Raw genomic sequence first — 27514 nt, 5'->3', positions numbered from 1 at the left:
AGTCTATGTTCCTCTACTTGAACCAGTATGGGCTTCAACGCATAAGTAAAGTATAAAGGATGCTATGTGACTTTTGAGGTCTGGACATAAAAATGCCATGAACTTCCACCTTGTTCTCTTGGGATGCTTGCTCTTCTTAACCATTATGTTTTCAGGAAGCCCAAGCAGTCTGTGGAGAGGCTTGCAGCCATCCACGTGAGTGCACCATCTTGAAAGCAGATCCACCAGCCACTGACAAGCCACCCTAGTTGATACCATGTGGAACAGAGATCATCTGTCTCTGCCAAGTCCTGCCCAAGTTGCAGATTTTTGAGCAAAACAAGTGATTATTGTGGTTATGAACCACTGTGTTTTGGGGTGGTTTGTTTTACAGCAATAGACACACTCTTCAAATACAGAAATCCTTACTAATTCTTACCAATGGGAAGACACAAGACCGCAATAATTCCTTCAAGTAAAATACACAATCCTTTATAAAGGCTGCAGTTAGTAGCACACTCAAATATGGAGAAACGTAAATGAGGATAACACAAATACTTCTAAGGGGTGAGCCTGTCGCAGACATGCTTTAATAAGGAGGTAAGAGCAATTTGTAATTAGCCTCTAGTTTGTGATGATGCATCCTAACTGCGGGAACAAGTGGGTGCCCTGCGGTAAGCCCTACCCCCACAGAGCGCCTTCCATTGTTAATCTGCTGAGCAAACCTGCAGGCAAACGAAGGCTCAGTTCTTGTTTGTCACAAGTTAGAAGTGTGCAGCACATGATATCACGGTGATGCTTTACTATTCAAGAGCGACACAGAATGATGCCACAATTCCCTGGCACCATCAGAGTCACAGTGGGTCGCATAGATCCCTGCGCTTGAGGCTTAGGGAAAAAAATCCATCTGTGTTATTCTTAAACTGCCATAAGGAGACTCTTCCATTGCCCTCTGGGGAGTGTCTCAGAAGTTAGAGTAGCAACTGCATCCCTCATTCAAAATGGGAAGTCATTGAAATAAAGTTTCTACACCACCTGAATAATGAAGAGTTCCATGAAAAACTAACTTTATTTCTACGAGGAGCATATTTATACATTTTCTTTTAAAAGTTTTCCATCTCTTCAGGTATTTTTCTTCTGACTTCTACTCTTTGTATCCTCCATATCACAACCTTTTTCTCTGAAGAGGTTCCTTTATAAAAGCTTTTTGGACTGCCTTCCGCTCTGTAACGGCCTATCCCCCACCAATAACATCCTTAGAACCCCCACAAACACATCCTGGCTTAAAGAAAATGTGGTATATGAATTCAATGGGTATTATTCAAATATTAAGAAAAAGGAAACCCTGACATTTGCAACAACATGATGGACCTGGAAGCATTATGCTAAGTGAATAAATCAGACAGAGAAAAACAAATACTGGATGATATAACTTACGTATGGAATCTAAAAAAGTCAAATTTATAGAAACAGAGAATAGAACAGTGTTTACCAGGGGCTAAGGGGTAGGGGAAATGAAGGGATGTTGGCCAAAGGGTACAAACTTCCAGTTAGAAGAGGAATACCTCCCGGGGATGGAATGTATAGTATAGTAACTATAGTTAACAATACTGTATGGATTGTATAACTGAAATTTGCTAAGAGAGTAGATGTTAATATTCTTATCACACACAAAAAAATGGTTAACTATGGATGTGTTAACAAACCTTACTGTGGTAATCATTTCACAATACGTAGGTCTATCAAATCATCATGCTGCACCCACTAAACTTATTCAATGTTGTCAATTATATTGCAATAAGTCTTGGGGTGGGGAGATCGCTACTACCACCACCAATTAAACATCCCTATTACCCCCGCCAATAATACCCCGCTACTGCAAACAAAACCATCTTCCTATCCATCTTTCCCAGCTACCTTTCAATATCTACGAATGCTGCTAAAGAGCTAACAGAAGGACGATATAAATTGGGAAATAGTTAGATGGGAAACCTTGGTTTAATCTATTTTCTCTTATTGCTTAGGCTAGATTTATAAAAATTAGTTATTGGAATACTTGGGCCATTTATCCAAACATATATATTTTGGGTTACTTCTACAGATTATAGCACCACCCACATAATGGTAATCTATCTTATTCTTCAGTCTTTTAAACATTTAAGAAGTCAGAAGTGATCCAACGAATGAATCATTTGAAGTTTAGATTTTCCTCACAACAGATATTTTCCACTGGAGTATCAGAAGGCAACGTTTACTTTTAACCTTAAAAAAAGAAACTTGTTAAAAACCAACAGCCCTTACATTAAACTCCAATTACAATTATTAGTTAAAGGGGAAGAAAAAAGCGTTATCAATCAACAAACGTCGACTTACTGGGTAAAAAGCAGAGGGAATACTAAGATGTGTCCAGCAAAATTCATAAAATGAAGGCATATGGCACTAAAATTCAACATGCCACCATCATAAACCTAAATTACTAAAATAAGCCTCTTGATAATAGGGGAGAAAGAATTGAAAAGCCAGGGGTGACCCTAGAAGAACGGAATATTAGAGATTATCAGTGTGCAAAAGCCTCATTTTACAGGGAAGAAAACCAAGAATTTGAGAAAGTGATGTGCCCCACCTAAATGACTGCCCAAGTTATTATTTAAGGAGCACATTTCCTTTACTGGAATCAGGAGAACATTCTGGAATTGGGCTTTTAAAGTTCCAGATTTCCCCTTGAGGAGGCAAGTCACTTTCGGTAATAGAGCACTTCGTGTCCAAGCGTCTCCCCTGCCGCCCCTTCCCCCAAGCCATCTGCAACACTGCTGACCATCCTAACGCGATCCAGCTCTGTGAGGGAGAATTCTCCCAACGGCGGAAAAGGGGAAAACCTTACATGGGTTGTAATCCTGTCTCGCTGGCTCTCAAAACCCTCAGAAAAGACTGCACGTAACCTCAAGCAGTAAAAGTGAAGCCTTCTAGTTTTAGGGGAAGATACAGCAGGCAGCCTAACTGCTTGCCAGAATAAACTCCATTTCTCCATTTCTCGGAGGAGACACCCCATCCTCCACATGCCTCTAGGTTAGTCCAAATTCCCACACTCATTATCTGTGCTGGATCCCAGACAAATCCGGCAGACGGGAGGTCTCACCGAGCGGGATGTTCAGCACCTCTGAACAACGCAGATGGGAAGTTCAACCTGTGCTGCAAACCCATCAGATACCACATGTGTTCACTGACAGCGCATAATTGGCGCTCAAAGCATGTTACGTCTCATAAAATACACACACATACGCGATATATGTATGTACACATGCACACACACATCTATACATACATACACATATGCATACATGCCAATTTAGAAACTTGCCTGGTGATAACAGCAAATTCCATATTTGTAAACATGTCTGCTAGGAAGCATGATCTAGAAACGGGTGACATATAACCCTCACAAGTCACTTCCAGGGAGGGTTTACGCAATAAGTTTCAACCACTCCAAACACTGAAAAAAGCTACTGCGAGTTACGGGAAAAAGAAAACGCATGACCGTCCGTCTATCTTTTCATTGCATCACCTCTGAAATCATCTGTTCCCATATTCTGATACCTTTCGAGCCTTGGAAATCCACGGGCTGTCACTCTTCATTCCATAAATAGTCACTGAGTCTCTACTCTATGACCTACACTATTCTCGGCCCAGGAAAAAAGAGACAACAAACAATAAACATAATTATTAAGTAAAAATAGTAAAGTGTCTTAGGAGGTGAAGGGAATGACTAGGGTGAGGAGTGGCAGGGGATAAGGTGCTCTTTTTAAAATGAGTGGGCAAGGTGGGTGGGCACGTGGAGAAGGTGAGCTTGAACAGAGATTTGAAGGAAGTGAAGGAGTTAGCCAGGTGGATATCTGGGGGAAGGAGGTCCACGACAGTTATCCTCCTCCCAAGAGTTAGGCTACATTAAATAACCATGACATGGTGATCCGATGCGCAGTAAGCTGGATGGGGAAATCCAATCCACACATACACACTGTACCTCTTGGATATAACATGGATATATCCTGGGTTTTACACCCCTCCCCCTAAATGTTATTTCTCAGAACAGAAAAGAGGGAATTATTTTATCCATTTACAGACTTACGTAGTCTCTCACAATACAAGGACTCTGTCACTATTTTGAACGACAACATGGTTACTGGGGAAAAACACATTAATCAAAGCTAGTCCGGGATGTTTACTAAAGTCATCCGATGGACTTGATTTTTAAAAAGGAAAAAACATTTCACAAAAATTTAAAACAGTCAACCATGAAAGAAAATTTTGGGTGTGGCACTAAGCCATCTTCTTAAAGAGTGCTTTTAAAAAGCAACGCAGGAAGTCTATAGACAAATGAAAATAAACCAACTACTGGGACATGGAAGAATCTCACAGAGTGTTGAGCAAAAGATGTCCTTTATAAAGATTCCATTTACATAAAGTTCAACACCAAGTGAAGCTAACCTTTGGTGTTAGAAATTAGAAAGAGGCGACCTTTGGGGAGCAGGGGAAGTGATGATAGAGACCACCGGGAGTGCTTTGGACTGTTCTGTTTCTTGCCCTGGGTGCTGGTTACCCAGGTGCGTTCATTTTGCGCTAACTCACTGAGCTGTACACTTATGATTTATGCACTCCCTTGTTATTTATGTTATCTTCAATAAAATGAGATTTTTCTTTTCTTTTTAAGAGCCATGTAGAGTAATTGGTTGCATTATGGAGATTTCTCAGTCAGATATGAGCCGGATAAGAAAAAACAACTGTCCTAATGTTAAATGAATGAGCACTTACGACTTAGGGTAGAGTTTCTAGTGATAGCATCATTCATGAACTCTAAAAGCACTGAACTCCAAGCAATGTGGAGGAAAATAAATATGATGATCTTGAAACCTGGGTTACATGTCCCAAAAAGTCATTTCTGGTGATGATAAAAATACTGAAATACTAATAATACTGATAAAAATACTAAAAATACTGAAAGCAAAGATACAGGAAAAATGTTGGAATAAAATTGTTTTGTGAAATGTAAACATGGGGAACAATAGCACTATTTCTAAATTTATATATATTTTTAGATGAAATATATATATATATATTTAGGTGAAATATGCATGTACAACTCAATGAATAATAATTAATATCATAAACAGAAATTTAATTATTTCAAATGTATCCCTCAAAGGTTATATGGTAAAGTTAGCCCCAAACTGTTGTTTAGAATTTTTCATGGGGAAAATTTGCTTCAGTTAGCTAATATAAGTTACATACTACCCCTTGTTCCTTGTTGCCGACAAGACTCATAATCACAAATATTTTGTATCAACTTAGAAAACATGGAAGACTGAAAACTGTTTAAATAAATGAATCATATAAAACTTTGTTGTCCAAGACAATAACTACTGGCCACATGTGGCTACTTAGCTCTTATAATGTGGCCAGTGAGACGATGGAGCTGAATATTTAATTTTATTGAATTTTAATTAATTTAAATGTATATGTAAAAACTAAAGCGCTATAAAATATATTTCTGTTAAATACAACTTCATTTTATAGGACATTTCACTTTATTGAAAATTTAGTGTCTGTCTGAATTAAGATGTGATACAAGTGTAAATTATATACCAGATTTTGAAGATTTAGTTTCTTTAAAAAAAAAAAAAGAGAATGTAAAATATCTTATTACATGTTGAAAACGTAATAGTTTGGATATACTGGGTTAATTAAAATATATTACCAAAATTAATTTCACCTCTGTTTTTTTACTGTTTAAACATGTTTAAACTAGAAAATTTTAAATTACACAGGTTGCTTAAATTATATTTCTATTGGACAGAAATAAAATGTCACTTCTGATTAGAGACTATAGGGGAGAAACAAAAGAATGGAAAATGAAAGCTGGAAAAACCAATATATTTGAAGATCTGATTAATAACCATGGCAGAAGAAATCAGGAGGAGGGGAGTAGAAAGAAGCCAGTCCTTCTTTTAAGAGACCATGGTCAGATAAGCTGGAACTGACCCAGACAGCAGAGCAAATGCTATCTGCGATTCCACAGCTGTCAACAAATCCAATGACCTCGTTTTTGCTGACTATGTGTTAGAAGATTGCTATGTCTGTTATTAAAGAAGCAAGAAGAACGACAGAGGCACTGAGCATGTCTTTCTGGGGTGAAAAAAGAGACCAAGGAGTTTTAAATTTTCCTGCTTCAAGTCTCTCCTCCATTAGAGGTTTGCGTGAGGATTAGAAAGCACAGTTACACCAAGTGTCTGGACAGAGAGACTTGTTTTAGTGGAACCAAAAATATACAATAAAGTATTTGATTCATGCAAGTCTATGGCATGTACAGCTCGAGACAGCCAGTATCATGAATCCATCGTAAAGAGAGAAGACTGACCCTGCCCACCCACCCATGGCCTGTCATGGTTCATGGTCAGTAACTGGTCAATGGATTTCTCCTTGACTTAGTGCACTTTCCAAAGTATGCTCCACGACACAAATAGGTATTTGGGGAAGAGGAGAAGCAAGGGGAAGGTTCTTAAATTATATTTGGGAAATGCCAACTAAGTTCAACTAAGTATGCAGGTTTCTTACTGCAGACCTTTGCACAGGCTGGACTCTTCTCAGGAGCATCACGAAGGCTTCTGGTGTGCATGTTTCCCAAACACACTGGACTACAGAACCTCCTTTTCCAAGCAGCATTGCAGTGAGGGCACACATCAAGAGGAGCTGGCTTAGAAAGAAGAAACTCTTGATCTTCATCCCTTTTGGCTTTACTCTCAGCCAAAAAGGAACATTACTGTCTGCTGTAAACATGGCTCCGAAGCAGTGGGGGCCAGAACTTGGTGGTTCTCCAAGCTCATCCATTGCCAGACTCCTCCCGGGGCCTATTTCAATAGCTGTGGGAGCAAGGTACCGTGTTTCCCCGAAAATCAGACCGGGTCTTACACTGTATTTCCCCAAAAATAAGACCGGGTCTTATAGTAATTTTTGCTCCAAAAGAAGCATCAGGGCTTATTTTCAGGGTATGTCTTATTTTTTCATGTACAACAATCTACATTTATTCAAATACAGTCTTGTCATCTTCTTCTGAAACATCGTCATAAAATACTAAATGCGTCCGTCTGGCTGACGATCTTAACTGGGGCTTATTTTCAGGGTAGGTCTTATTTTCAGGGAAACACAGTACATCTCAGGTGCCCCATGGCCACAGCTGTGTCCTGGAGAAGCAAACATTTGTCCCTCACCTGCAGGAGCTCCCAGGCTGGCCTACAGCCAACCCAAACATCTGGCCTCAGGCAAAGTGATGAGTCTTGGTACCACCTACCTCCTACCAACAAGGGAAGGATGAGGAGATGTTAGCCTTCCCAAGGTGCCAAAAGCCACCCAGGCGGGTGAAAGGTATCCTGAGAAGACTGAGTTATGCCCAGGCCTCATTTCTCCCCAGAAACAAAACATTCAGAGGCACATGTCTGCCCCTCTCGCCAGTTTCCTTGGTCTTTCTCCTCCAGTCTTTTGCCTGCTCCGTCAGCCTCTAGAATAGTTTCTGATTCCTTGGATTTGGGGGCAGTTTCTCTGCAGAGACCACAAAGGAATACAGGTCTCACAGCCACAGGCCACTCTCTGTTCTGTGCACCTCTAAATGCCATTTTTAGGGAAACCAAGTTAATCTTTTTCTGATTTTACAAGCCCTTTAATTATTATTATTTCATGTGATATATGCTCCGAATGCCAAAAATTACATAAACTGCAGTGTTTTATGTGGGCAAGTTCTAATCCCCTAGTCAGATATTAAAATTCAGTCGCTTGATAAAAAAAAATTAAATGAGAGACCAATGAAGATAATTCAGCAAGTCCAGGGGTAAAAGAACATCTTAAATTTAAAAGTGGAAAATAAATAAATAAATAAATAAAAGAATAACAACACAGAGCCATCGTAGGAATAATGTAGGAACACACATGAATTCTATGGGGTAAAGGGCAGTGTTTTTTCATCATAACCGAAAGACACTTCGGTCACGCAAAACTATGTACTGCAAGGGGAAAGGCCACCAAAAGAGCTTCCACCAAAGTCACTAATGACCGCATGGCCACACTACCAATGGCTATTTCTGACTTTTAGTCTTAGGGTCACTGATGGCGTCGACCACCTCTCCCTTATTGAAACACTCCCTTCCCTCAGCCTCCACCGCCAGCACTCTCCGAGTTTCCCTTGAACCTCTCTAGACTCTTACACTCTGCCTCTTTCCCCCTCAGCACAGCAGTAGATGCTGGAATTCCCAGAGCTCAGGTTGAGGCCCTCCTCCTCTGCACCCTCCATTCCTTCCTCAGCGATTTCGTCCATGACCATGGTTTCAATGACCATTTACCGGCCAGTATCTCTAACCTGGAGCTCTGCCTGAGCTCCTGGGCCACAGAAACGATGGCTTGTTCTTCCTCATCTCAGTAGAGGCTCCTATTCATCCAGCTGCACCATCAAAACCAGCCTGGTTCCCTCCCTCCCTACATGCTCTTATCCAATCCGTAAACAACCCTGGTTCCATAGTTCTGAAATCTATCCACCTCCCCACATCTCCACCATGATGTCACCACCTAAGCTACGCCACAACCTCTGTCTACAAAGAGCTATTCCAACAGCGTCCTCACTGCAGCCACCCCTCCCCTCCCCCAACCATCCAGTCTCCACCCTGTAGCCATTCTGATCTTTCCAAAGTATAAATTGGGTATCATTCTCCAGCTCCTCCTCAAAGCCCTCCAATGGCTTTCCACTGCATTTGACATAAAGACCCAAATCCCAAGCCTGGCCTGCAGGCCCTGCACTCGTGAGCCCTGACTAACTCTCCAGCCTCACTTCACAGCTGTCAACCCTCCGTTTTCTGCAATCAAGTCACAACGGCCTCCTTCCTGTTCTTCCAAGCAAACATGCTCCCTCCCACCCCATGGCCTTTGTCTACACTCTTCCAGTTCCCATTCCCTCCACTTTTCCCTCACCTGTTTACCCCTCAGATCTCAGTGCAAATACCGTTCTTCATGGACCACTCTCTCCTCTCACTGACAGCCAGGGTCAGGGCCCCTCGCCTCTTCTACTCCAGAACACCTGTTTGTGATTATACCTCCATCACATGACTATCTGCTTTGTGTCGGTGTCCTCAGCTAGACTGTAAGCCTCACGTGACCAGGGATATTACCTGTGCTGGCTCACTAAGGATCTGCAGACACGACTGCATAGGAGTCCCCAAAGATCTCTTTTAAAAAAAACACTAATGAACCCCAGCCCACTGGTACTGGCTCTTGGATTCAGGCAGGGGAAGAAAATGAAGCACAAGAATTTGTCTCATTTTTAGTGAGTGAGCAAGACAAGCATATGACTCCCTCCCTCTCCTCAGGCTCAAATTAACAGCAACTAACCTCCCTGGACAGAACAGTAAGATCTCAGGCCAACAAAAATAGCAGGAGGACAGAAGATCAAGAGAGGCTGGGGCGGGAGAAGAACTTTGTAAGAAAACAGAGGCCTCCAGGCAGCCGCTCTCACAGTTTTTCCTCCCACTATGAACATTTAAGCTTATAAGCATTCCACCTCCTAAGGGAAAGGGTGACCAGTCTATGTGCACAGCTGATGGCTATTCTGTGGACTCACCCCACCCCAGACCTGCCTCCACCTTTGATCACCTCTGACGTCTATTAACTTTCCCCTTTCTACTGGTATCGCTCAGCTTTCAAAGATGCTCCAATCTCCTATTTATAACAAACAAAACTTCCTTTTACTTGTACCCTGTCTTAGCCATCACTCTCTCTCTCCTTCTAAACTTATTTACTTTTAAACCCATGCTAGGGAGGCCTCTGCCTGTTCCACCCCATGCAAATTGCTCTTGCAAGATTTATCAGTGGCTTCCAGTGGTGGAACCCGGTGGGCCACCTGCCCACCAGGTTCCAACTGGACCTCTTTCCTACTTTTGTACTCTTCTCTAGTCTCTTCCCCCAGATTCTGTAATATCATGCTTCTTCTCCCTGCTTCATAAAACGTTCTTTTCCTCCTTCTCAGGATCCTCCCCAGAGCCCTGGCCACAGTGCTTGCCTCTTTGCCCTTTGCAAGCACAGGTGAGTTCTCAACATCATGAGTTCATCTTGTCCCCTAACTTTGCCACCTCGACCAGTGGCTACTCAAAGTGTGGTCCTCGGCCCACTGCTGGTCCACGAACTTTTTGTTAACAGTCCAGGACAAGACAGGTACAAAAAGGTAGACTAAGCATTTAGGCACTCGTCTAGCTATTCAACGTCGCGACTATGTTTTTATTGCATTTTACTAAAGTATCACTCCTTAATGGATTGGCAAACAAAACAAACAAAACCTGCTCCTTCGTCACAGATAATCTGAGATCTTGCAGTTTTTTAAATCGATCTACCTGCTTACGTTGAAAAACCAAGAGACTTTGCAATAAGAAAATAAAAAAAAACATTATCAACTTCTCCTAAACAAAGCAAGCCAACTAGTCAGCCACACAACAGAAGGTCCATATTTCCACCAGACAACAATGAGTGCATGCTAAGTAGTAGATGTCCCCTTGAGATAGGCATGTGTCACCCAGACGACCACCTGAACCACTTTCTCACCGTCATTATTTGCCTGGCCCCTGCGGGCCTCTGAGTCTGCACCTCAGACACCCAAATCTCCATTCTTAGACCCCCCCTGAGCTCTAGCCCAACAACCACAACTGCCTTCTGGAATGTTCCCTTGAGGGTCCCACTGGCCCCTCAGTTCCCACAGGTCCGTCACCAATTTCATTATTGCTCTGCCCCAAATGGCTCCTCATGCTGCGTTCCCTGCACCTCACATTTAAGTCACCTGAGGGTCGTCTTAGGTGCCTCTCTCTCCTTCTGTGATGCATCTTAACGATTCTTCCTCTGCATTCCTCTTTTAATTTGTTCATTAACAAATATTTATTCACTTCTGGAGACACGACAGTGAACAGGACATCCCCCCTCCCACTTCTCACCCTCAGCCTCTTCTCTGCCCAGCCCCCAGCTCTCGTTCTTCCACAAGGAGGGCACACTCATTGCTGGAATCGCAGGTCATTTTGCCTTCCCTCTTCCCACTCGCCTCGCACCGGATTTGCCTTTTTAAAATAGCACGGTTCTCCTGGTTTGGGGGTAGATGGGGTACAACGAGGAAGGGGAAGCCTTTTTACCATCATTTTCCTTTCACTCTGAATTTGCACTAATTAAAATTGGATTCTGCACTGCACTTGTAGAAATGAGGCTCTGAATACTCAACAATCAGCCAGAAATCAATGATGAGTCATTTTTATACCACAGCAAAGTTTCATAATCCTGGGGATTTAGGATAGTTTGTTTCATTAAAAGGAGCCACTGACATTTAAAAAAAATCTGTTGCGTTCCTTTCTTTAGAAGTCAAAGTATAAGCAGCATCATTTGGTTTTCTGAAGGGCAATGAATCTAGTTTAAGCCAGCCCTGAGTTTCTGACCATATGTTGTCCCCCCACAGGGTAAGGCAGGGGTCAGCCTCCCCTCCCCTCAGCTGTCTTCATCCTAAAGGCTCCGTGGTCCAGTGTGAGACAAACCTAGTTCTAAGTAGCCCATGTAAGTCAGTGCCACCTCTCCAGTGTAAAAGGGAGGGGATCTAAGGAACACAGCTCAGAGCTGAGGGCCTGAGGGCAAAGGCTGCATCTCACCTGGACGATGGCATACAGTGTGGCCTTCTCCTCTGGGCAACAGGGCCTGGAGACCCAGTCTTCACTGAGGGGAGGCCTGGAAGGTGCTCCCAAATCTGTCCCCATGTACCAGACACAGTCGCACCCATCTACCTCCCATGCCCAACACGGCCTTCTGGCTGGGAGAGCCCCACTGAGTCCCTGAGAGCTGTGCGGAAGAGAGAATGGCACAGTGGTCACGCATGTGGCCTCTGGGTCAGACAGGGTGGGTTCAAATCCTAATTGTGCCTTTCACAGGTGCAACTTTGGGCAAAGTGCATAGCTTCTCTGTGCCTCAGTTTCTTCACCTGTAAAATGGGGATAAGCCTTTCAGAGGGGTGAGATGAGGGTGAAGAATACAGTGCACGTAAAGCCCTTTAGCACAAGGTTGCCTGGCACACAGAAGGAATCCCTTTGTGGAGTAAAATCCCATTTAAAATTCAAATAAACCTACAGATACTTAAATATGGGGCCAGCAGCATTAATACAGCCAGAGAATTTTTTTTTTTTAATGCTTTTCTATATTCCTGACTCAGGGTAATTCCTGCCCCTGGAGTCTAGGGCTCCAAGCCGCCTTCGTCTTTGTAGTCAACCCTGGTTTGAGTAGGGCTCTGTTTCATGTAATCCAAAGAACCCTGGGCAGAACAGGCTTCCTCTTCCCTTTGTTCGTCTTACACTCCAGCCAAGCAGGACTTATCTCTTTCTCCACCTTGACCCTTCTTCCCATGTTCCTGTCCACACCAGGAATAGTACTGGCCACCTCGCCCCTCCCTCTCTACAAGTGTCCATCTCTCACTTTTCAGAGCCCTCATTCTAGACATCTCTCCAAAACCTTCCCCTGGCCACCTGGCTACAGAACCGTCCCGCTCTGCCCAAGTCCCGTTACTGCCCACTGGTGCCTCCGCATCGAAGGACAGACCTAGGCTCCATCATTTAGCTGTCCCAGCCTCTGGGCACAGTCCTCGTCTCGTCTGAGCCGAGCTTCCTCCTGTCTAGAAGGGAGACACTGCTGCCACTGTGGTCTCTTAAATGGAATTATTGTGAAGCACAAACCAGGAACCCTGTGCAATGACTGAAAACTTTAAAGTGCTTTCTAAACATATCAGCACTTTCCCAAGATGCTCTGAAGAATGTAAAGTAATTTGAAGATGAAAATGTAGGCTCTTCATTCTATATTACTTTGTCTCCTTTACAATCCTCTGGGAACTCTAAAGAATAGGAAATCCCAAGGGGTCCCCACAAATCCAGCAGGCACGTAAGGACAGGCTTTGGAAGTACCAGGAAGGCTGAACCTTCGTCAGGAACAGAGGTGGCACTATCGCTCTCCCACTGCCTCACAACGCTCCGTCCCTCGAGCATTTGGTTCTAGGACTTGGAAAACACTCCAAGTCTGCCTACAAAACAGAATTTTAAATGTTCTGTGGTCCACAATAAATAATTTACATAAAGGACCAGTTGGATGGAGCACAGCAGGATACAAGAGGGAAAAACAAAATTCAGTAGCCCAGATTTAATTTGACCAGCCAAAGTGTGCAGAGAAATCATGACACCACATTGAAAGGAACAGAGAATCTTTATACATCTCCCTTCGTCCTCTGTGGAAAATCATGATGGAGAGGGGCGGGAAATTATGGCATCTTCAGCTAATTTTACATGACACCGATACAAACGACTTTATTTTTCCTAATTGTGAAAAATAATGAAATCGCCTTACCCTCCTTCTATCCATGTTCTCTATCCAAAGGTTCTAATTTACAACATTTGGTGGAAAAGTAATACTGGGGCATTGTTCTTAAGAAACAAAATTTCTAATCACTGTGAGTTCAATTCTAATATGCAGAGAAGAATATGAGCTTATCCTGCATGATGTTACAATGACAAAATGCGTTAATTATCATCTCATCGAAAGACAGATCTACTTGTCATAGGAACAGGAGCCATTATTTCACACAAAATAATGACCCAGATTAAAAGCAATGACTGCAAGCTGTAGCCGCCAGTGACACAGCTTCATCTTGGCCTAAATGAATGGCAATTAACAAGTGCACCACTCTATAGATACGTAGGGACCAAGCTAGTCACTGAAAAAACACAAATGGATTTTAGTATATTTCTTCCCAGGAAGCTCCGGGGGTCTTCTACCTGTGTGATGACAGAAAAATTTACACGTGTGTAAAATTCTGCCATCAGCTGGAATAGCTGTTGACCCTACAGAGGGGGATTCGGCTCCCCCCGGCTCTTAGCACACAGAGGTGGTGTTTTCTCCAGAAATCCTGTCCAACAATAGAAAAGAGGAGCAGAGGGAAGGGGGCCCAGTCCCATCAACGTGTTCATCTTTTTCTGGTTGTCATGGCCACGAGCCTAGAAACTAAGCCAGAGCCAGCACTGAGAGGCAGGAATGCTGGATATGTCCAGGTCCAGCCCTCAGCCACGACAGTGCAGGGGCAAATGGCAGGGTAGCCTCAGCACACCTGGGTTCCCCAAGGCAGGAAACTGGACTTCCATCCTGCTGAGCGTGACCATGAACCACCTCTCTGTGGAGATGAACAGAGGCGAGAGATTCTGGGGTACACATTTTGGGACAAACGCCGGGTCAGAAATCTCAGGGCTGCCTTAGTGTGCAAGTTGTCTTGTCTGTGTAGACCCAACAATTTTTATTGGAAAACCAGGGTACGGCAGGTACAGGATGGCACCATGGGCTTTAAAGAAAGTGTACAATTTTTAAAATGTTAAAAACAGAATTCTTATACATACACAGTGAGAAGGTATCAATGACTGATGTAACTAATTATTGAACAAACCATCAGATACGAGGTACACACTCACACATAATCAGTGGGGGGAAAACGGGATAAGAGTAAAACATAAATACAAAACCGGCTTGTCCTTCAGGGCATACAAACCATAACTTTGAGGCTATCTCCTCTGCTGGACAGACGTCCACCTACACTTTGGACATGACAGACACACGGTCTCTGAGTGCCCACTACTCAGGCTGCTGTGTCCTTAAGGACTGACATGGGCGGGAGGCGATGGGTCAGCCACACGATGACCAGGTTTGGTTAAGACAAAAGCACCAAACCAACCATTTGTTTCTTAAAAGAGCATATTTGATAGTTCGGCCAGAGCCTATGCCCTCATCTCACCCTCAAATATCCCAAGCGTCTGAGTCTTAATCATAAAACCATCTCGAAAACTATGTTTTCCCCAGTACTCAGAACATGGGTTAAATTCCACCTCCAGGATGTCCCTTCACAAGTTTATTAGAACATTTTATTTGTAGTAATCCAGAGAAGATGGCCCTATTTATACAGACAGCTATGTAAGTTATACAAACAATCGTGCTCGCAGGCTCATGCATGTCTGAACAAAAATTGCCATTTCCCCATTTCTTAAGTAATGATCTGAATTTTACCAGAGTAGAAAGAGTCTCCATTGTCCTAATAAAATTACCAGAAATTCTGACCTAAGAGATCATCTGATTCCTCGTCTCCAGTCTTGGCCCCCACCATACATGAGTGGTTATTCCCAGGGCCTTGTAAAGCTTGAACACTCAATAAATGTTGAAGGGAAGGAGGCAGGAAGAGAACAACAACAACAACAACAGCAACAAAAGAATCACTAGGTGTTTAAAGGGACGATCTAATTATTTGACTCTGTTGCAAGATTTCTCTCCACAGCCTCCCACCGCTGTTACATCTGAGTCCTGGCCCCTTCTCCCACACTTCGCGTTCCCTCTTCTCCTCAGCTCCTGTGATCTTTTGATTCCCTTCACTCCCCAACCTCAAAGCTCCTCTGATCTTTTGATTCCCCTCACTCCCCAACCTGCCCCAGCCCAGCCTCATTACCAGATAACACCTTCTCATCCTTTCTGTCTCAGCTTGAGGCACCTCCCGGATACCCAGAACACACCATGTCACTTGCTCCTCAGCCCCCTGCTTCCCTCCTGGGAAAGCTCATCACACTCCTTCAGGATTTACCTGCCTGTGGTGAGGAGAAGAGGGCATTGTTCTCTGTATCCTGTCACCTAGGACTATTTCTGGCCCAACGGTGACCACCCACATATTTATTAATGAATTCACTAGGTGACTCACTGGATCTTAAACAAATCTTCATCACCTCTACGGGATAGAGAATTGTCAATTCTTATGGAAGACTAGGTAAGGGAGAACAAGATAAGCATTAAGTAATGAATTCAGGCCTCATTTAGGCAAGAGTGTTCCTTCTGCAGTAAATGTCATCATATTGAAACTCTTGTGGCTGCTGCAATTAGGTGGCAAGCCTCATATGGCATGAAGAGTTCAAAACCAGACACATTTCTGGGCAGAGAATGAATCCTGTGCAACTAGGCAACTTTCCTTGGTATAATCACAAGCCAGTGGCCACAGGACTCTGCTATGTCCCACACTAAGAAAGGTGGGTAATTTGTGGCAATGAAGACCCACAGGATGAGTAGAAGGTAGGATCTGGAAGGTTCACACCACCTTAAGGATTTGAGAGGGAAGGTGGCAGTGGGTCTGCAGGCCTGTCAGCTATTACAGTCACTCCAGCCTTAAAAGACAAGGGCCAGGATCCCACTAGCCACCTTGTTCCAGACTCAACTTCAGCCTAGTAACGTGTGGGAGGGGGCTGCATCTCGGTGGGGTCGCTCAAAGGCCCAGGTCAGAGGAGGCCCTGGCTCCAGCCCAGCCCAGGGAGTGTGGCTGACCTGCCCTAAGCCAGCCCCTTGCCTGCTCTCTCAGGGGAGTGCTCTGCCAATCTGTTCAATTATATCCTGACTGCAGGCCTCACCTTCTTAATGAACTCTGGGATGATTTGTTTGTCCGTCAGGTGAACTAAGGAGGAACAGCAGTCTAATTCCAAGGTGTAGCCTTCGTTGTGAAGATCAGTTTTCTGAGATCTGGAGAGGAAAACAAACAAAGATTAAGACTGCACAATATATAAAAAAAAAAGTGTAGGTAGTTAATAAAACCCCAATTATTTCCTGAAAGTAAAAGCCAAAAGGCACTGCTGAAAAATAATTTATAGTAAACAACTCAAGTAATATGAAGAGATCTACATCATGGAAAGACCTCCCAAACATATCATCAAGTAAAACACATCATTCTAGAATGATGGGTTTAGCACAATATGGCCTACACAGACACACACACACACACACACACACACACACACACACAGACACACACACACTCCAGTAATATATATTTCCCATTGGTTTATATCTTCCAAGGCACAGACAAAGAACTAGTAAGACACACACATCAAACCAATAGCCACATTTACCTCTGGTGGCTGAAGAGGGTCTGTGCGGATGCTGGGATTAGGGGAGGTAGTGGTGATCCAAAGTGATTTTAGCATTAGCTCTACTTTTTTTCACTTTTTCTGAAGCGAATGTAGTTATCGCTTAGAAAGTTTAAAAACAATATTTAAGAGACTTTTAAAGGGTTCAGTGTCTACAGAGGGAAATCTGGCAGTTTCTATCAAAATTAAAGATACATTAAAAAAAAAAAACACTATGAGGCAACTAACGCAGAAATTCTGGGAGAAGCGTGGGTGTCTGAGGTAAACACCTTCCATCCTCCGGTCAGTGCAGAGGTGTCCAGCGTGCCCCGCCGTCTCCCCACACCGGTGGTGGGGCTGCGTCTCCATCCCCACCATACAGACATGCACGTGATACACTACCGTACACACTCAGGAAAACCAGAGGCAAGTGGTCCCTAGGACATTCCACCACTTCAGTCATTCCTTTGAGGGGCTCCTGGGTGACACTAACTTGGGACTTAGGAACTTCTGGAAGCCACATGGGAGCCAGAAATTGAAGGTGATTCCTTGGCCCAAGCAGGTGTAAGCAACAGGAAGTGGGACTGTAGTGAAGGGGTGACAGAACACATTCTCCCTTCATGGGGAGTGGCACTTAGAGACCAAGGCCCAGGCTCCGTCCAGGGCTCACACCACATGCACAGCCACTCTCTACTGGTGGAGCGGCTGAGCAAGGCCACTTATGAGGAGAGAACCCTGCCAGCCCCAGTGAGAGCAGGTGTGGCCAGAAAACTTTTAAAGTGGGCACTTCCACACTGAACTCCTGAGACACGTATATCCCACCAAAAAAAGAAAAGAAAAAAGAAATAGTTTCTGAATGCATATTTGCTATAACACTTTTAAAATGATTTCTAAAATAGCATTCAAATCAATTTATGCTACCATTAATTATCTGGGCATGATTTACATAAAATTCAAAAGTGAAAATATTAAAGATGATTTGGTGTTCCCTAGGCGTGCAACTGTGATTGGGTAAGCAAACATCAACAGCATATTTTGATTTTGATTTTTCCTTCTAACATATCCTTTCAGGAGTAGGGACAAAGGCACATACTTTTGAAATGCAAAAGAACAAACTCATTCCAAACTGGTCAAACTGGGATAAACTAATTCCAGAAGAATAAACTAATTCTGCACCCCAGCCTTCTTGCCTTAAAACATCATCAGAGACTAGATTCCTGCTTTCATTCCCCACCCCCCCCCTCCCTCCAACATTCTCTTCCCCCCACCATTCCCAACAAAACACATACTAAGAGGAACTAAAGCAGAAGACTTTTGAAAGAGAAGACTTGGTCATGACATACTGTCTTATGTTTTGTGTGGGGTCTCAAACAACAAAGACAGACGTGGGAGGAGAAGAGTTCTAAGATGTGACACCCCAGCTGCTCCACCACAATGAAGACTAACAATATCAGGCTGTATGAGGTCATTTATAAATACCCACCGAGATTTTAAATGATGAAGTTGAAAAACAGTCATCATTTAAAGTAAGTCAACACTGTATTTACTCAGTAAAACACCCACGAACTGAACGCAGGGAAGAAGAGTCTGTCTGTAAGTAACTCACAGTCCAGATTGGTACAGGATCTAATAACTACCACCTTTGGTGCTGAAACAAGCAATTCTATAAGAAGAAAGGCAGCTCTGGTTCATTTCGACAGATAATTAACTCAGTTACGTCGGAACTGAAAGAAGTACAAAAGATAAACAAATATCAGCATTATTACAAATTTTCTGGATGAAACATGAAAAAAAATCGCATCTCTGCATATGGTCTCTTGGAAAAGCAAATCCAACACATATTGGTGGAACTGATGAGCAATACTAATAAGACTCCCTTTGCCTCAGGAATTACCTCTGCAATTTGAAACACAAGGATTGTAACACTGAAGAATGGTTGCAGGGGGAGGAGGCCGCAAAGACCCCTGAATCCTCTGAGGACAGATGCTGGCTGCCCAAGCTTGGAAGTCACAGCACTCTTTGAGGGAGCTGGCCAGAGCTGGGTCACACAGAAGTCACCCAGAAACTCTTTCCCTGCCACTAACCTTGTGAAAAACAGCGTCAAAGCCACAAGCAGAGGTTGCCTGTAGGGCTACCAGAGGGAGCTTCTGGGCCCCTCAGCATCGGGAGGTGGTGGTAAACATGGTTGCTGTGCCCCGGCCGAATGATGCCCATCTCCTGGCATTCATGCCTTTGTAGTCCCTCCCCTTGAGTGAGGGCAGGACCGGTGACTTGCTTCCAATTAACAGAACATGGCAAAGGGGATTAGGATGTCACTTTCGTGATTGTGTTATGCTGTAAGATTCTGTCTTAACAGACTGGAGCTAGAGACTCCCCTTGCTGACTCTGAAGGGGTCAGCTGCCGTGCTGTGAGAGGGCATGAGGCAAGGAACTGTGGGCAGCCCCTGGCCAACAGTCAGCAAGAAACAGGAACCTCAGCATTACAACTGCAAAGACATGAATTCTGCCAACAACCTGAGGGAGCACAGAGGCAGATCTTTGCCCAGTCGAGCCTCTGATGAGACCGCAGGCCCAGCCAACACCTATAATGCAGCCTGATGCCACCTGAAGCAGAGAATCCAGATAAGTGACAGAAACTCTGAGATAATAAATGTATGTTGTTTTGAGCCACTAAGTTTATGATAAGTTATTCCAGAGCATAGAAAACTAATAGCCGTTGCTGAGGAGGACGACATGACAGGTTCATATTCATAACAGGCCACTCCCTGGTGGCCAGGTCTAGGCCCAGGCTCATAAGATCCAATCAGACACCTGAGAGCTGCCGCTGACTGGCAATGAGTGTTCTATACCCTGAGGGCAAGGGACACCCTGGCCCAGAGAAGCAGACATCCTCTAGGAAGTGGCTCCAGGGACGGTGGCCTGGCCTCTGAGGGAACACAACACGAGGGAACAGATATTCTGCAGGCAATCAAGTTCTTAAGGAAGAAGCAGTAAGCCGAAATGCTCAGCTGAGCAGGCATTCACCACCGTCCTGGGGTGGGAGGGAAACACCAATTATGTTTCCTCCAAGTCTCTGTCCTTGTGTCATCCTGGAAAAAAAATATGGAAAACTACCAAACTTCTCCTGGCCTGAAGCCCAGATGGCTTCCACTTCTGAAAAGGACAGAGAGCTCTGAGTTTTAACCAGGATAAGGAGGGACACACAATGCATTTCTGGAGATGTAGGATTAACTACTAGTCAAAGCCTCTCTTACCTGGAAATTAACACCAAATACTCTGAGACGAAGGGCAGGCACTCTGAGAAGCACAGTGACATATGCTTCCCATCTCTGTCCTGCCTCAACTCCAAAATTTCCTCTAGATTTATTAGCCTGAGGCTACACGTTCCATAGCTAACTAGAGGTGGGTCACTTACCAGCTGTGTGTCTTTGGACAATTCATTTAAACTTCCTGTGCCTCGGTTTTTTTCACTGTTAAATGGGACTATTATGAGTAGCTATCTCTTAACATCACTGTAAGGATAAATAAGACAAAAGCCTGTAACGCACTTCACACAGGGCATGACATGAGATCGGGGCTCAACACCTATTAGCTGCGGCTAATCTATTACTGTCATCTGTAACTGCCTTCTTTCCCTTCCCAGCACACTTTCTTCACAGTTCATAATTATTCACTCAATAAATAGTGACCACACTGCTATTATGTACCAGACACTAAGCTTTGGCGTATATCTACAGACAGAAGAGACAAAATCTCTGCCCTCATGGAACTTACAATCTCGTGGAGGCACATTCACGAGTATATAGCAGACTGTTTCCAATGGTGGTAAGCAAAAAAGGCAAACAAACAAACAGAGCAAGTAAGAAGAATCAGGAGTGGGGAGGGGAAACTTCAGTTTTAATGAGAGAGATCAGGGCAGCCTCACTGAGAAGGTGACATTTGGAATAAAGATCTATGGGAGGTGAGGGAGTTGGCCATGCTGAGATCCGGGACAAGAGCTTCCAGGCAGATGGAAGAGCTACCGCACAGGCCTGAACCTGAGGCCCTGTGGTTGGAGCTCAGCGAACAAAGGACAGAGAGGAGGAAGAGGAGACGAGTCAGAGAGCCACTGGGGAGCTCAATACGGCACACCTTGCAGGCCATGATAAAGACAGTGGCTTTTACTCAGAATGACAAGGGAAGCCCTTGGAAGGTGTTGAACAGAGAAGTTACATGATCTGATTTACTTTAAAAGGAGCCCTCTGGCAGGAGGGAGGCAGTGAAGAGACTAACTCAGTGCTGCGGGCCGGCGATGATGGCAGCTCAAAGTGGGTGGCGGCAGCGTAGCAGTGGTGGGGAGTGCGGGATTCTGGATGTGTTTTCAAAGTAAAACCTTCAAGACTTCCTTATAGACAGGTTGTAGGGTGTGAAAAGAAGAAAGCAGAAGAAGACACCTCTAAAGGTTTCTGCCTCAGCAGCTGGGGGAATGGAGGATGTTGCCACAACCATGGTGGGGAAGGGTGAGCGTGGCAGAGGCTTGGGAGGAAGATCAAGAATTCAGTTCCAGATGTGCTCAACTTGACATACGGAGCAGACATCCAAGTAGAGATGTCTGGTAGACACTTTACTATACAGTTGAACCCATACTTTAGGAGATGGGTCTGGAGAAGTAAATTTGGGACCATCATGGTATTTAAAGATGGTATTTAAAGCATGAGACTAGATGAGATCTCAATGAACACAGAGAGAGAATAGTCAACGACTGAGCTTTGGGACCATGAAAAGGTTGGGGAGAAAAGAAGGAAAAGCAGCAAAGGAAACAAAGAAGGAGCAATCTGGGAGGAAGGAGGAAAACCAAGAGAACATTCTGTCCCAGAAGTCAAATCGAGAGTATGTCAAGTAGGAGGGTATATGAGCCACCCTGTCAATCGCTTCAGTTAACAGATTTCTAATCTTTATTTATCCTTTTGCAATCCCAAGAGGGAAGTTGAATTTAACTCACCCTATAGAAACAGGTATGAAGAAACCTGCTTACATTTAATATATTATCTTGTTAAATGGGTTGATTGTCAACTTAATCTGTGGATCTGGGTTCAGAAAATAGTTTTGCTCCTTGAAAACAAAATCATCTTCGTGCTGCTAGGTTGTATCTCAGAAACAGGCTGGGGAAAAATTAACTAAAAAGAGCTCTGACCCATCTCACACCTTGGGGCTCTCACTTGTACATGGCACTGGAGAGTTGAGAAGGGTTTACTTCCAGCCATTCCAAAGGAAGAGGGAATAAAAGTATATTATTGAGCAGAGATGCAATGTCCTGAAAGCCAAGAATGAGTAAGACAAATGAACTCGAATTCTTAGAGTGCAGCAATGCAGTGTTAACAAGGTACAAAAACATAGTGGTCCTGACTGCTTAGGACCCTGGAGAAGCAGCTGAGACATCACAGCCCAGCTACATTTTAAAAAGCCATCATAACATGACAGTTAATGCAGTGTGGTAGCCTGTTTTGCATCCCGGAATTGAAAGAGAACATTAATAGAACAACTGATGAAATGCAAATAAAATCCAATATTTGGTTAATAGTAATGGACCGATGTCAATTTCTTAGTTCTGACAAATGCACCACGGCAATGCAAAATATTAATGATGGGGGAAACTCAGTGAAGGGTATATGGAAAGTCTCTGTAATTTCTTTGTTAAATCTAAAATTATCCCCAAATGGAATCTATTTTTAAAAAAAGAAAGAAGGAAAGCCATCATATACTTTGGGGGATTTCTGTGTTTGTTTTGATTCTATAACGTTTATTCTCCGAGTCAGTGTTTCTAGCCCTAACCTATACCTACACCCTTTCCTGACTATACTTCTCATATGAGCCCTTTCAAATCACATGAGCGCAATGACTGAAATAACTGGGTCTGGGGGAGAAAAGAATACTCTTTGATTGTGCCCCAGTTTTAGGCACCGGAACAATCTAGCAAGCAAACCTTGGGCTCCGTGAATCCAACAGGATTTCCCCATGAGGCAGGCATTCTCAGTCCCGGCTGTGTTCAGTCTTAGGATCACGTGGGCACTCTCACAATTTCTGATTTAATTGGTATAGGTGTGGCCCAAGCAGAGGGACTTTGAAAATGCCCAGGTGATTCTAACGTCCAATCGGGGTGGAGAACCACCGCCGAGGCAGGGTAAGCTGTAACTGCCAGTCTGCTTTTCTTTGGGAGATAACTGAACAAGCCATAAAAAAGAGAAAACAGAGAAAGAATGACTTGTAGATACCAGTATGCAGACTCCTCTACCCGCAGAAGAAGATAAACCTCCAAGAAAAAAAACCAGAGATAAAGGAACTATAAGAGACAACTATCTATGCCTCTTTTGGTTAGAAAAACTCGAACGCACTTCCAACTTGTTTTCATTTTTTGATTGTGGTAAAATATACATAAGGTTTACTGTTGTAACCACTTCTACGTGTGTAATTCAGTGTCAATAAGTAGATTCACAATGTTGTGCAACCATAACCATTATCCATTTCCAGAACTTTTTCGTCATCCCAACAGTCCTTGTTTCTTTGACACTTTATAAATAGGACTTGGGCCAAAAATGAATGTGAACAAGTAGAAAATTTAAATTTGTCAAACAAACACATAAAAGCAGATTTAGATACTGAACATCTGCGCACAAACCTTTCCTAAGCTTAGGGTACGAGCGCAAAGAACCCATGTGCAAAAGTACCTCAGATGTCACACAACTGTCCTCAGATGTCACACAACTGTCCAAAGAAGCCAGAGTTGTTTAAGACCATAATAAAGACCACCAATTCTGTGGTACACTGACCTGATGACTCATACACAGACATCAACTGTAATAAAAACTGTGTGCAAACTCAGAGCTACACCTGGAGAGCCTCACCCATCACAACCATCACGCCTGCCAAGAATCATTCTCCAGGCAGCCAGTAAGAAGATCGGACCTACGGATGCAGACTGGAAGATTCACAAACAATGAGTAAAAGAGGATTGGTTTTTTTTCCCTCCACCAACTATTTTTTTAATTTATTTATTTATATTCATTTTTTTTCAGTTACAGTTGACATACAATATATATTTTACATTAGTTTCAGGTATACAGCATAGTGGTTAGACATTTATATAATTTATGCAGTGATTCCCCAGGTTAGCCTAGTACCCATCTGGCACTGTATGTATGTACTTGTTGTAACATTACTGACTATATTCTCCATGCTGTACTTTACACCCCCCGTGAGTATTTTGTAACTACATATTTGTATTTCTTAATCTCTTCACTTTTTCCACCCAGCTCCCCAACCCCGCTTCCCGTCTGGCAACTATCCGTTTGTTCTCTGTATCTATAAGTCTGTTTCTCTTTTGCTTATTCGTTTATTTTGTTAAAAGGGTATTTTTTGACCAAAAACACATAATCTAGACAGTTTGTTCTCAATAAAAGATACAGGAATGGTCTTCATGTGCCCCAAGAAATATGTTCTCTCCTATTTTTCATCAAACACAGAGTCCTGTCACGTGCCCTGTCCCATCCCCATTTCTGAGAGCAGTGTGGCTTCAGAAAAACTTGTCTCCACCACGAGAGACGTCAGAGTGCAGGAGTGATATTAAATGGCAAATGCCATATAACGAAGGTAGGGGGGCGACAACGGCAGCAGTGAGAACCACGGCGAACTGGGCAGTTTATATCACAGCCATTATTGGGAGTTCCATGCCACGGTTGCCAAATCTAGTTTTTTAAAAAAGAAGTCAACTTTTGTGTTTTCAGGTCAGCCACAACTGTCAAATTTTGGCTCCAAGGAATGTTGAGTGTTATGTAGGCCACCATATCTGGGATTGAATTTGACCTCTGAGCCACCAGTCTCTGGCCTCTGGGTTATGTACACAGAGCTCCAGTGTGAGCCACAGAAGGCTGGATGCCAGGGAAAAGATAAAAGTGAACAGATTATCTAATTCTGTCATAATCAGAATAACTAACCCATAAACCCAACCCAGAGATTTCATTCCTTGTAATGACACAGCAGATTCTTTTTTTCAGTGCTCCCGCGATCCAACCAGACCATGGCCAGTACATTTATTTACAAGGCCTCTGTCTGCAGTTACAGTGGCTGGGACATAACCATTTACTAAGCTAAGAACATGCTTGTAATGCTTACGAGTACTTCAATACTTGAAATTATCACAGGCAAAAGGGTTAATCCTCAAATTATTCTGACAAAATGCCAAGGAGCAAATTGAATACCCATTTTGGTCTCATGGCAGATCTGAAATCAGGCTACTAAAAAACAAATGCCTGTTGAAAAACTATTATAAACTGTGCTTTTTAAATAATAAGCACATGAATAAAAACATCATAACACTATTTTAAAATAATAAGCATGTAACAGATCTCACTTCGACTCATAAATCCCTTAGATAGCTTCAAAGACTATGAGTTTAAACATCTTCTTTTTCCCAGGACACTAAACATAGCTTGAACGTGAGTTATGAAAAGAAAGGACAGAGAATGTGCAGTTTATCAGTAAGGCTATTTTTGTTTCATTTAGGAATAATCAGAAAGAAATAGTAACAAACATAAACTTAGATTACTAGGCACTTCTCCAACTAGAGAAAAATATTACTAAATTACTGAAGCAAATTTTCTATCTCTGGGAAAACAGGAAGAAATTTTAAGATTATTTTCCCCAAGGCAACCCCAAGCTCAAGTAGAATGATCAGAATGGCTTTTTTTTTTTTTTAATGAGTAGTAGAGACGGAAATTAGCTACAGATTCGAAAAAGATTTGTCAATAAAAGAAAGAAAAAAAAAAGGTTTTTTCTAGTTTCATTAGCCTATTTAAAATGAATGACATTAAAAACATCTATTTATTTATTCATCTAGTTATCACCTCTTGACCACTGACCATATACAAGGAAGGCATTGAGTTAGATCCTGCCCTTAAGAAACTTGTAGTCTAAGAAAGATAAACGACATATAAACAAAAGTGCTTTGAGAATTCAGTTATTTCCATTGTCTAGAATCAGGGACATTTTAAAAAAGTAAGGGGCCTGTAAGCTGAGTCTTTGAAGATGCATGGAAATTAGTGGTGGATAAAATGGATACGATAGATGCAATGGACAAAAGGACATTCCGGGCCCCAAGAGAAGGAATTAGTGAGGACCTAGACGTAAAAAAACACGAGTTATGTGATGTAATTAATAAATAGGTCAGTTCAGTAGAAGACATGTGAAGGTGAAGGTTGCTTTATAGTTCAGCTGCATCAGGAAACATGAGCCTAATGAGAGTACGGAAGAATCTGCTGTTAGGATGAATCTGAGATTGGGGCTCTGCAGTAGCTAGAGCAGAGAAGTTAAGAAATGAGGCTGGAAAGAAAGGATGGGTGCATGTCGCTACAGGATGGCACTGGACTTCATTTTGAGGTAAAGGAGAGTCACGGACTGTCTTAGATAAAAGAAGAAACCGAAGTACGGCTTTTAGGAAGTAGGAAGAGGGGAAGATTTCAGAAGAGCAGAAACAGAGAGCTGAGCTAAAATTTGTGTAGAGGGAGGGGATGGATGGGAGAGAGATTTTAGGTATTTCTTGTCTCTTCAGTTGGTGGTAGTCGGAGCTGGGGAGAGCTGCTTAGCTGCTTCTCAAAGGTGCTCTCAGGACAATGGGGAAAATAATTCAGGTCATTTTTTTTTGACCTTCTCTTTGCAAAATGAATCAAATTAAGAAAGGAAAGGAAAGGAAAAGGAAAGGAAAAAGAAAAGAAAAATGAGGCTGCTGGTGTCAAAAGATTCCCCTAATAGTGAAGCGTAAGAAATGCTTGAGAAAAAAATAGACAAGTAAACAAATCCTAGGGAATCTTTAAATAAAGCACCCAACTACAGAGTCCATCTGGGGAGTTCTGAAGTAGAAAGAAGAAAGAAAAGAATTAACTCATTGAATGGTCACTGCCCTTTCTTCTGATTTTTCCCTTTCTCATTCACTAGTAGACGTTCATCATTTCTGTTGATAAGGGTTTGGTATCACCGGGAACATTCTGGAAATGATGGGGGGAGATGTGTACATGATACCCTAACCACACGCTCTCTCAGGGAGCTGTGCACTGCCAAGTGGACATCCATGTAACTCTTATTTATTTTAGAGAAATCTTGCCACATCCTGTCTCTCTGCTTACAGTTACGGCTGGCTCCCTGTGATAAACCATCAGAGATTGCACAACAAAAGGAGTTCACCATTAATCTTAAAAGGCAAGAGGAAAACTAACAGACAAGCTTTACCCCAGTGGTCCCTGTATAATGTACCTGTGAAAAGATTTCAATCCCCACCAACTTGAACTACAGAAACGAGAACAACCACAAAGTACAGGATTTGGGGCAGATTCTTACTTTCTCCAGAATCCTGTAAGGCTCCTCATTTACTTTGAAAGACATGGAAAGGACTAATATTAGTATTAGTGCATATATAATATTTTAGCACAAACATAACACTGAATAAAAACCGGTCTGCCTAATATTTTCTGGTTCAGAAAAGTCACATTATCTGCAAACAAAAA

The 27514-nt window shown here is 43.0% G+C and overlaps 1 protein-coding gene across 1 annotated transcript in view; it reads right to left on the bottom strand.

The window, feature by feature from the left end:
* The window catches only part of RFTN1 (raftlin, lipid raft linker 1), a 186843-nt gene that overhangs the window by 74307 nt on the left and 85022 nt on the right, over positions 1 to 27514 (bottom strand). The window contains exon 4 of the mRNA XM_033133101.1: positions 16491 to 16599. Coding sequence (XP_032988992.1) covers positions 16491 to 16599 — 109 coding nt within the window. The remainder of the gene's footprint in view (positions 1 to 16490; positions 16600 to 27514) is intronic.

Source organism: Rhinolophus ferrumequinum, chromosome 17, assembly GCF_004115265.2.
Source record: "Rhinolophus ferrumequinum isolate MPI-CBG mRhiFer1 chromosome 17, mRhiFer1_v1.p, whole genome shotgun sequence".
Taxonomy (NCBI): domain Eukaryota; kingdom Metazoa; phylum Chordata; class Mammalia; order Chiroptera; family Rhinolophidae; genus Rhinolophus; species Rhinolophus ferrumequinum.
Note: the sequence above shows the minus strand (reverse complement) of the source record. Positions and strands in the feature narration are given on the sequence as shown.